The 12,129-nt window shown below is 43.2% G+C and overlaps 1 protein-coding gene across 2 annotated transcripts in view; it reads left to right on the forward strand.

The window, feature by feature from the left end:
• Window positions 1-6,703: 6,703 nt before the first annotated feature.
• atp2a3 (ATPase sarcoplasmic/endoplasmic reticulum Ca2+ transporting 3) overlaps window positions 6,704-12,129 on the forward strand; it is a 61,533-nt gene continuing 56,107 nt past the window's right edge. The window contains exon 1 of one of the 2 annotated variants that reach the window (XM_064352197.1): window positions 6,704-7,067. In XM_064352197.1, the coding sequence (XP_064208267.1) occupies window positions 6,950-7,067 (118 nt within the window). In that variant the 5' untranslated portion in view covers window positions 6,704-6,949. The remainder of the gene's footprint in view (window positions 7,068-12,129) is intronic. The other variant, XM_064352196.1, reaches the window with a different exon arrangement.

A 12,129-nucleotide genomic window follows, 5' to 3' on the forward strand; every position in this document is an offset into this window, starting at 1 on the left:
CCATGTTCTGAGGAATTCCATTGTAGACACAAACTGACCTTGTCTGTCTGTGGAATGATGTTGCCTGAGACTGATACAGTACAGTATAATACAGCCACCCCCCCCCCCCCCCTCCAAAAAAAACTCACCTTTTGGTGTCTTGGGGCCATTTCCATAATGTAAATTAGATCCATAACCAAAACCGAATGCAAATGCTGGATGTTCAAAGAGAGTGAATGGAAAATACCTCAAGGGTAATCTAGACTGGTAGGTTGGACAGACAGTCTTTGTGGAATGCTGGAGCAAAAAGGCATTTCCCTTCTGTAAGAACTCGGGCATTTGAGGGTTTCCCTCTCATTTCTGAGCCTGTGGGCTGTTTCGTGGCGAAGCTCTGAGGCATTGATGGCTTTGGAGCACAGAAGATGATTATTTCAGCCCTGGCTGCAGATGCATTTCAGGACCTAGATCATTCTGTAGCAGAGCCACAAAACTTTACTTTCTGGAACAAAAGATATCTCAAGATAAATAAAAACCAAATCTATGGAGCATTATAATAACTTCAGTCCAAACGCGGGGTTGAACATGTCCAATTTCCACCTAAATTTAGAATGTCCGATTATCTGAAAAGTGTGGGATCCTAAATTTGCCTTTAGGATCTTGTGTCACGCTGTGAGTAAAAGTCCAAGGGTTTGCCATGTTGTATCTTTGGACAGCGCTGGCTGCCTGCTGTAAGATGGGGTCATGTACGGTTAGCCAAGGCCCATGTGACACAGCACTGAGGAAACGGTGACTCCGAGCCTCCCCAAGGTGTGTGACATCCTGCTGCACTAATGTGCTTCCAGTTGGGTTTTGAGTACCAGAAAGAGGAAAGTGTGAGTAAATTCTTTTGACAGAGAGAGAGAGAGGGAGTGAAATACAGAGAGAGAGAGAGAGGGAGAGAGAGAGAGAGAGAGAGAGAAGGAGAGGGAGTGGGGGGGAGAGAGACAGAGAGAGAGAGAGAGAGAGGGAGAGAGAGAGCTGAATGGAAGCTGGCTGTGACCTGCATGGCAGAAACACAGTTCCTTCACAGTGGAACTATATTTAGCTCCTGGCTTGTCAAGCTGCCCATAGCACAACTCGCTGGCAGAAAAAAAATGAGAGAGGAAAATAAGAAAAAAAAATTCAACCCTGCTGTGTATCTTTTCATGGCTGACTTTTACCCCTTCCTTTAACGAACCAGTACGCTGTTATCTCTCTGTACTTTTTTCATTTATCCATTGTATAGCTATCAACAATTATATGGTAATAAGGGGGCTCCATAATCTTCTCCAGAGATTTTTGGCTAGTGAAGTAACCATGACTCCGTCATAGTTATGTCGGTAATACTGCTGTATTAGTTACCGTACATCTGCATTAGACATTAATGGTGCATGTGTGGCATAGTCCCAGGGTGGGTTTAGCCTTGTAAAGTTTGCCATGGCTAACACTCTGAGGAGTAGTGCTGAAGATTGCAAGGAAAGGATACTTTGCACCTTTGCCCCTCCCCAGCTCAGGTCTATACAGCAGCCTCTGCTGATCTCTGTACCCATCCTCAGCGGAGCCAGGGCACACACACTGCGGCATTACCTCACACCCCCCACACCCCCCACACACCCCCCACCCGCCCCCCATCCCAAAACCAGGGCAGAGGAACTAGGTCCCATCCCTGACAGGCCCTGTTCCCAAAAATCCTACCCCATCAATAAACGGACGGGCCCGCTGCATTCACCCCAAATGGTTTTCGATTCCTTCCCTTGTGAGTGAGTGCTAGAAATATGCGGGAGGCACAAGACCAGAATACTGAGTGCATTCTTATTACTGCAGAACAGCAGCATCCATTCAGGACTCAGGACAACAGAATCAGAAATTCATTCACACAAAAAGAGCCAGGCTTTTTCGGCACAAGGGGTCAAATCACTTTAACAGGCGCTACAGCCATTACGAGGGACAATTACAGTATGCAAATGCACCTGAATAAAAAAAAAAAAAAATAAATAAATAGATTTTTTTTTTGAAATGACTGTGCTGTGTCCTGCCAGTCTGAGCGTTTTGTCTGAGACGCCGAGCCATTCCTCTCCAGGCGGCAGCCTCTGCACTGAGGCACCTGGGACCTGGAGTCCACGGCCGGTTACCAGGAGGGCGAGAGGAACGGGAGCGAGCGAGCGAGCGAGGGACGGCAGCAGCGGGGAACCTCCGAAGCCGCGCGCGTGTTCTTGACAGAAGCCTTTCAAGCTCCGAAGCCCCTCGACCACGCGCCGGCAGGTAAGAGAGGAGTCAGAGCGAGCAGTGAGTCAGAGAGTGACATATCCCGCTCCCCGCGTGGGTGATGTCACAGCAAGCCTCCAGAAACAGCGCGGCTGGGTTCTGCAGGAAACGCCGCACTTAAAGGAACCAGGAGGGCGAACGCTGCTTATCAGTCTGAAAGGAGGCAATTTCGAAGAAAAGAAAAGCAGGACAGATATCGGAATATATTGGGCACTAGTGTCAATATGTGAATATATGTCACTAGCTTATAAAAGGAGGCTCCTGTTTTTACTCATAGGGCACCAAATGGTTTTCCTAATTTCCATTTTACTTGGTTTTTGAGCTGCCCACAATGATACATGGATATTAGGCCTTCTCGTTGTGTTGGTCCGATGGTCCCACAGTCCTGGTATTAAAATGAACAAATATGCTGAATCTACCCCATCATATAAGGCCTACATTATGCAGAACACCTCAGACAGGAATTACATTATTGTTAGCTATACTGGTCAGAAGGCTATTTACAAACTAGCACAGTTTTCTTACATAATAAAAGGGAGATATGCTATCATCAACATAAGAGAGATGTCACCATCTTTTCTTCCCATTCTGAACATCCATTAAACTGTGTCTGTCCAGTCTGTCCTGCCACAGCACTGTCCATGTCCTTTATCAATTTTGGACACATCAGACCAGCACAGAATTTTCGAATGCGCAAACTGCCAGCCACTTCCTCTTCCTCTCTGCAGCCCACGGAGTAGAGGACTGTACCACCCGAGGCACGCAGAGGAGTCTAACGGAGGAGTCTCCATTGCGCGATAAAGCGGGGGATACCCTCCTGACCGAAACCCTCTCACCCTGAGCACTGAGGCGAAATGCAGATCTCTCTGCAAGACTCTGGATCACAGCTGCCACTGGCACAGTCAACATTATTACACTCAGAGCAGGTTTGCCTCAGCTGGATATGGTAAACAGACGCTCCATTATGAAGCTATTTATGTACCATACAGGATCTCCACCCAAAGTCTCTAACACAATGTAAGGGGGGGGGGGGGTATAAATTCAAAATAGGTAAGGTACTTTGTTATATTCAACCCATTGCAAAGCTCCCCCTCTATAACTAGGCTCCTCCTAAGATAAGATTTCTTCCCCTGAAGAGATGAAGAGATTTCTTCCCGCTGGGGAGTTTTTTTTTTGGGGGGGGGGGGGGGTTCTGTTCAGGCTCAGTCTTTTCTATTTCCCCTTTTCTTTAAAGTATATTTGTGATGTGTAGTGTGTGTATGTGTAAAGTATACAAACAAAATGTAATTGAACGCAACTGAAGAGACACAACAGTGAATAAGCATGACAACTAGGTTAAGATAACACACTGTAGATTTGAAAAAGTGCCTTTTTTCAAAGACGTGGAGCCAATTTTACTCTTCTTCATGCCTTGGCCCTGCTTTCAGCTTTCATGTGGACCTCTATGGATCACCAGCTTGTATGTAGGAGTTGAAACAATTTCTGAATAATTCTCAACAAGACACTATATTAATCCAAGAAAAAGTGTTATTTTGGATTCAACTACTTAGCCTACAATGGTTTGATTGTAGATAAATGTGTTAAATTGAATTGAGCATTACTTTTTGAGAGACTGATCATATACCTTTGCACATGTATTACAGTTTATTGCACATAAATCCAGTTTTGAAGACACCCAGCACTGATGCTTGACTCGAAACATGAATATGGCTTTATGTAGGATGAAGCACCATTATGCACAAGCTGGTATGAGACTTCAGGTACACTCAGGTGGAATATGATCTGCAGCAGTTCAAAACAATCTCCCAAACATACACACAAAATAGCACACTCAGGCCCTGAATTATGGTTCGATATGATAACAAAAAGCCACAGGGCACCTATGGGAGAATTCACTTCTGCACATCCACATACGCGTTTACGGGCCCTGAGTGAAATGTATACTCAGACATGTTCCCTCATGGCCCGAGAACAATGTTCGGTCAATGCATTAATATTGAAATTACACGAAAGGTGAAAAAAGGTATTAATTTGAATGCATGTTGCACTATATTCATCATCATCCTGGAAGTGCATGCCTAGTGATTCACATAATTAGACTGGAAGCAGTTGATGAGTCCTTGCTGTTCTGTGTTGAACTATTACATAAAACAGGCGATAAAGAAAGACCACAGTTTTCGGTTTGGCTGCTGTTGTGTGGAGTCACCGTGGACTTCGAGAATGTGGACTGCAATTAACCGTTTAATATACTCATCACGTTTCATCATATTTCCTGATGGATTTTGCCGTCTAAAACAGTTAATTGTGCAAGGCGTTGGCTTTACACGCGTTTTGATGGCCGTAGTGGGTTTCAAATTTACACTCAACAAAATGCAGAATGATACCATGTCGCAAAATTTTTATCTAGATCTGTGCAGTCGTGTGTCTACACAGGTTCTGTTTCTGTCGCGCAAAGGCTTGGTTCAAGCTTTATATTTCTAGTAGCTCTCGCAGTCTGCAGTGGGATTACATCGTGTATTTCACGTTTGTTCACGACTGTCGATTATGGGTAAGTGAATACTTGGTGACAGAACTTTTTCAGTTTGTTAATTTGGTAATATTTTTTTAACTAATATAAATAGCCTACGCGAGAAAGTGCTGAAGCTAGGGAAAAAGATTACTTCAAATCAAATCTAAAATATGTACGCTTTAAAGATTTAGCATGATCTTAAATGGCAACGTAGCCTACATAATAATCAATCTCAAACTGTATTCATTTATTTGCTTGGTTAACAAGCGTGCCAACTTTATGAAGAACCGGCTATGTAATAATAATAATAATAATAATAATAATAATAATAATAAATAAATAATCCGTATTCAACCATTGGGAATTCCCGTGTCGTCTTGTTATTCACGTCCAAAAATTTCAATTATCTGATTTAGTAAAATCAGATAATCAAAAAGATAGCACACAGTTTAAACTTTAAGTGATATGAACACCACATGAACACCGGAAGCTTCTAAGTACAAGTGTAATAAAGGCTTGCTTACAACTTCCATTTATAAAATAGGTGCATTTTCATCGACAAGACCACTAAATAATCTGATCTTTTAAAGCTCTGTGGATTCATTTTTTTATTATTAACAAGCCCTTTTTTGAAAGTACGGTGAACGAAGACATCAGAAAAGCCAAATACGCTGAGCAATGGTTGGTTAAAAACTACCTCCAACACTTCGAGCTAACAAACCGCTGCTCAGTGCATTCACTTCTACATCATTCAATAGGCTACGTCTTTCTGTGGTGTATATTGTACCCCGCCCCCTCCGCAAAATAAGAGCGAAAATAAGTTTGCCTTTTTCCCAGGTTCCAGTTTTACTTTTTTTTCTGCCAGGACAATACAAAAACGAAAATGCTATTTTATGCTGCTTATAAAATATCTGGTGTTTATCTGGTTTTCTCTTGTTCTCCACTAGGCTACTGCAAGAGGGAACTAGGGACACACCCCCAGTAATATAAGGATGAAATATAAATCACAGCATGTATACCATTTTAGAGCATATTTCGGTGTATAAACAGGTCATCATGCCGCGCGGCAAGCCGAAAAATAGAACAAAAGCGAAAAACTACGCTTCAGTTCGCTGATGTGGCACAAGTTTCGCACCTGGTGTACAGGACGTCGCCCGCTGCCGTTGTAACAACAGTACTTCAACTACGGACGTAGTACGCGCGTCGTGCGCTCGCGGCCGCTACGCGTGCGGTGGGTGACCGGCTTTATTGTTTTTCAGCGTGAGAGTTGGGATTATCAACTACCCTACTCGCAACTCTTGTACTATTAAGTCAGGCGGGCTCGATTCAGGCTCACAGGAGAAAAGACCCCTTGTTTGAGGTTTGTTTTTCCATTCCGCGCTGCGTGTTTAAATAGTAGGTGCGGGCATTTGAGGAAGTGTTGCACAACGGACACAAAATAGTATTTGCAAATATGAGAAATACCTGCCTATTTCGTATGCCAGCCAATAAGAACTATTAAATATGGAAAAGTCTCGGCTACTGTACGCTTGTATTTTTCTTTCCGCCGCCAACTCTTCGTAGTCCTTTCAGCGCCTTGTGCGGATTTTACGCACTTGGCGGTACTCAAGGAGCGAGCAGGTAGAACGTGTGGTCATAGTAAGCCGCTGCTCTACGACATACTTTACAGAGTTCGAGATCGTTTAAAACATCAAAAGCTCTTAATATGTTCAAAAATACAAAACTATCATCACCACCACCGAAGATGCTTTGCTTACAGTAAAATAAACTAACGTTAATAAACGTTCGCATTTTTGTAGTTTGCAAACAATGTGGGAGTTCCCTGGTCATTTATTACTTCAGCAATTTCAGGTAATACGAGCCAATAGGAACACAGGACGGCGCTAGAACACGCTCACTCAGAAAAGAGGCGGGTCGATACACCAAAGCATACCGTCTGACGAAGTGACGGCAATCTTATCTGTTTGGGCTGCAACCGCCTTGCAACAGGGAACTGGAGGTTGAATTGAAATCGCTGGCTCGCAGAAGAGGCAGGTGGTACTACGCAGACCCACCTCCGCTTGGCAGTCTGAACGCTCCTTGGTCTTGGTGGAACTTCATTTTATTTGCCGATCAGATCTTAAAATTAGTTAAATAAATACATGTCTGTAATACTTCTGTTGTAGTATATGCCCCGAGATGGAAAACGCGCACACTAAATCGGCATCAGAAGTTTTGGAAAACTTCGGTGTGAACGAAAACACTGGACTGACACTTGAACAAGTAAAAAACAATTTGGAAAAATATGGACCAAACGGTAAGATGGGAATTGATACTAATTTGTGTTTTATTCCTGTATTGCAGGCTACCTGTGGTTATATACGTTATCACAGTAACACTACAGAACCATATGGATGCATTTTCATGTTGGCATCATTTAAAATGTTTGCAACAGCTGCAATGGTATTGTGGCGGATATAAGTTGTGTAGCCCCCTTTCTAGGCATGCTGGAGACTGAACCATGGGGACAGACCTATTTTCCGTATTCCATCTGTGGCTGTTTGCTGATAACAGTAGCTAGCCACTACATTTTGAGCATGTGTTGTTTTTGCAGTGCTTATTTTGTATGAAGAATTTTTGTTTATTGTAAAATGAAAAGCGCTATAAAAATAAAAAAACTATTATTTATTACCCTATGAAAACAACTGATTGTTTTACAGAACAACGTAGGCAAACGAACAGCAGCTCTTGTAGGACATGAGATACCACAAGGAAGAATGCTCACTTACCATGGGTATTGTACGCGTTTGCACTTACGTTTGCGTCTAATATTTGCAGTAATTGAACAGCTGTCCAGATTAGGCTAAATCATAGACAGGAATCAATCATTTTACCCAGGGTGTCATATACCGTCATCCGAGTATATCCCCACTGGTGTCCCCTGAACAAACGAAACCGCGTAAAGTTAATTCCCCTTCTTTGCATTTCAGCTTTTTATCATTGCTTACCTTGAACATTTCCCGGTATTGTATGCAGTGTTTTAAATGAGTGAAGTCACTTAGCCTATTTTTAACATTCACGATCTCACTGCAATGTCACAGCCTGTTGACATACTTTATCTCCGAATCGACTACGCAAAATAAAAAGGTTGGTAAGAATAATTGTCATATATTTCAGGGTACATATAGTCGGCGCTTCGATTATGTAAACTGCAGTGTAAGATTTCCCAAAGTTACAGTCTTCTTGCGCCTTGATCGAATCTTTTCAGTTACACATGTTGCCATTTTTAAGCCATGCATGTAATATGCTGCCGGTAGACAGGAAAGGCGTCCAATTCATCAAAGAATGGGAACAATATAGCATCCGCTTGAAGAAGCAACGATAGCTGTACTTCAAGATACGATGTATGTATTGAAGGGAAGTATCACATGTATGCGGCTAGTTTTAATTGGGTTTCTTGAAGCTACAACATCTGAAGGGTATATTTCATCAATACCTCTGCAAGCTGGTAAAGCGATATAAATACCTGCAGTCGTGGAATGTAGCCTACAAACATTAACACCATAATAGTACACACAATAATTAAATGCATCGATCAAGTGTTTCCGCAGTGTGACATTCACACCCTATGAATCGTTTCATTTCTGACAGTAGCTTTGTCATGTAGAATCTTAGACATTGGCCTGTAAAACAGAAATGCCTTTGCAAGCCATAATGAGCGAATGTAGTACTCTGCGGAGGGAACCACTAGACATGAAAACCTGAATTACCTGTTCTTCACATCTGCAAGAAGGGATAGATTTAGAGGCTGTGGCACAAGAGTCGTGCTCAAATTAAAGCGCAAAACAAAACAGGTGTAACAGTTGGCATTCCAAATTGTTTCGCATATTTTGGCTAAATTCAGTGCAGACAAACTAATATATATATTTTGTCTAGTGTACTTGTAAGCTTATTACGGATCTGTTGCGCTCATGCAAGATACAGTAGTAATTTATGGACTTCGATTTCTGCACTGTTAACATGACTTCTGAATACTGCACAGCAAGTAGTCCAGTAGAGCTGTGAGTTTTTCAAGTGTGGGAGTGCAACCCGCCTCGGAGAAAGACGTGTACATTCAGGCGATCTGGCCAATAAGTGTTAGATTTTTCTCGATAAACCCGTCACTGCATTGAAATTCAGAAGCTAGAATCCGGTTCTTCGCTGTCATGGTGTTAACAAACGTGCCTTTGCTCCAGTAATCTCTAGATGAGCCCAGATCAACATTTATATTCTTGGATTGGTGTCACCTGTTCGCCAACTGTGCTTGCGTATGACGCCAGTCGAGGATAGTATTGGCGCTTTAACTGTTAGCGCTTGCTTTCACAGAACGACAAGGGACAGGGCAGAGTAATCTGTGTACCTTTGAAAACCAGCGTGCTTTTAGGATTTAAGACTGATTCTGTGTGACAAAATTTTCTCTGTTTTATGTTAGGGAGGTTCATTAAATCTCCTTTCAAATACAGTGATTGATGAAGAATATGCTGAATTTGTGGCTATTTGACTTCCCTACTGCTAGTACTACCATCATCTTTATTTGCCTTGGCATGTGCATCGCATTATTTTACAGTTTAACGGTAGATTCTTACAGTTAAACAACAGCTCTTTGAAACGAAACAGAGTCCCCTGGGCCTGCGATGACTTCATGGAAAAAAGATTCTTGCTACAGATAACGTCTCTCGTTTTTAGCTGTAAACTTCCTGCCTGTTTGACAATCAGCCAGATGCCCTAGGGAATACCCTTCCCTTTTTTGCTGTATTAAATTTGCCTACATAACTCTCACTTGTACATTCAAAATTGGTTTGACAAACTGTAACATTCTTTTGGTTTGCTAGTTTGCCATTGTGTGGTGTGTGTGTGTGTGCATTTGTGCATGCATGTGTGTGTTTGTGTTACGTATTTTACTTGTTTGTCTCTTTCACTCAAAAACTCATATTCTTTTTTGCAACTTGTGCCTGTCATTGTGTGCTGCCTAAGGTGTTGGTGGAGAGTGTTCACATTGCAATCCCATAGTCAGTACTTTTTTCCCCTGACATGGCAATATGTCCCCGTTAGTTAATATGTAGTAAATTGTTCAGTATTACAATTTCTTCAATGTGCTTGTTCAGGTTTTTGTGTGTGTCTGGAGCACCAGAGTGAAGTTTTAAAAGTGCAAAGGCGAAATACCCTCTTTCATAGGAAGGATCACCTCCACTGTTGGATGTCCCAGCATTCCTTGGGAAGATAAACTGCCTGCCAAGGTTCAGACATAGACATAACATTCCAGTATCAGAATGTGAGTCTTTTACATGGTCTGGCTCCTCTAAACCTGCACCACGTGTTGCTGGGAAAGGAGGGGACTGGAGGAAGCTGGAATAAAAGGGGTCTTTTATGAGTGGGGCTTTTTGCTGTGAATCTGCTGCACAGAAGGCCATTGGTCAGAGATTGAGTGTTGGACGGTCTGAGGTGCTGGCAGACTCAGTCTCAGTTGAGCCACCTGTGACACACAGCGGCCATCTTGGCTCTAACAGCAGTGATGGCACTGTACTGAAGCCCACGCCTCCACTCTCTCGGATGCAGCTCAGGTTGTCTGGGATCCACCACGGACCATTAAGCTGGCAGGTCCATCCTGGGGCTGCTAGGGACAGTAGGCCTTTAGATTCCGTATTTGAACTCAAAATTACAAACACAAAAATACAATAAGAATTTGAAGTGCATGAAAGTATACACAGTGGCACTAGTCCACATGATGTATGCTGTAACACAGATAATGTAATAAAGTGGTCAAAATGAAAACTCACAGGTCAAATTAATATGCTTGCCCACAGTCTGCTGACATTTCTCTGCTTGTGGGATCAAGCAAGCGGTCCTCCACACAAGGGATTTCAGAGGGCTCTGTGACATTGACATTTCCTGGTCTTTGTAGGGTTGACTGTGGAAAAAGTCCCATGTACTCCATATCCTGTTTTCTTTTCCTGAATTGAGTTGAAAAGGTACAGAATTGTTTTGGGCCTAAAATGAGGTCGTCGGTCAGGAAATGACACAAATGTGGCATTGAGTGTAGCTGAGGTGAAGAGGTATTGTTTCACCAAGTTTCAGGTTCGTAAGGACTGAATTTAGTCTTTCAGTGTTGGTTTAACATCTGCTGTGACTGAGTGTTATGGTAACCATAGTGAGGCAAGGAAAGCGTGGGGTTAAACTGTCTGAGCTGACCAAGAGAGGGATGTCTGAGTGATGAGAGAGAACCATAAGAGTAATAATACATTAGTGAATTTGTATTCTGATAGGCAAATATAAAGTGTAGTTGGGGATTTAAAAAAAAGTAGTCCTGCCCAACAATGCAAATGTCATTTTGTCATGTGTAAACAAGTTTTGTGCTCGCAGTGTTCTGTTATAAGTAATTCAGCACAGGAGCTGCCATTTCAGGAACCCTCTTTGAAGGTGTTCTTTTTGTTTCTGCTCTCAGGCGTGGGAAACCATTGAAGCCCAAAAGTTTTTTCGAGTGACTTTTTGGCGAGAGAAAGGGGAAGATGTCTGACTCCGTCTGGAGTGTGTCTCATTTGCCCTGGGCCCGTTACTCTGGGTCTTTCTGTCTTCACACCACCTCTTTTACGCTTGCATTTAGGGAAGTAGGAGGGGTTGCATGTTTTTTTTTTTTTTTTTTTCACTTGCCGTTGCTGTAGTACTCTTGAGATGAGCCTGGACAGGAAGTGGAAGGCTTCTCATTCGCAGCTGCATTCAGAGTCGCTGCTATATAAAGAATGTTTGTGCTCCCCCTCCAGCGCGGAGTGACTGCGCGCGCCTCCATTGACGCCCCGTTAAATAAGGCCCTTTTGTGCGCCCCTTGTTTGCACAAGGCAAAGCGGCGGCCATTGGTGGCGAGGCTGATGTAAGTGCTCGGGAACCTGCGATGGGCCAAACAGAAATCAGGTTCTGGAGGGGGGTGGGGGGGGTGGAAGAAAGTGCCCTCAGTCCTGCGGTCATGGATACGGTCTCGTTTCGTCGAGAGTGGCCGCGGTGAAATCTCACATAACACGTGAAACACAAAGGCACATTGAGTCTGGGCCCTGTCTCCACCGGCCCGCTTTGTGACGGCGGGGCAGAACTGAAGTTTCCAGCGTAGTAAATTATTTCGGAACGGAAAGGCTGGGTGTAGGAAAGTTTCAGCTTGCAGCGGTGGGCTAGCGCAGGTCACTGAGTGGCGGCGGCAGCCGAATTTAATCCTGGAATGCTTCTGTTACTTTCTGAAGTCGAATGAAAATAATAAGTAGGTTGTACACATTGGCTCAGGTGTTACTGTAAAACATAAGCCCAAGTAACTGGAAATGAGAAGAGTATGAACATATCTGCATTCCTGATTTTAT

This window comes from Anguilla rostrata, chromosome 9 (assembly GCF_018555375.3).
Source record: "Anguilla rostrata isolate EN2019 chromosome 9, ASM1855537v3, whole genome shotgun sequence".
Taxonomy (NCBI): domain Eukaryota; kingdom Metazoa; phylum Chordata; class Actinopteri; order Anguilliformes; family Anguillidae; genus Anguilla; species Anguilla rostrata.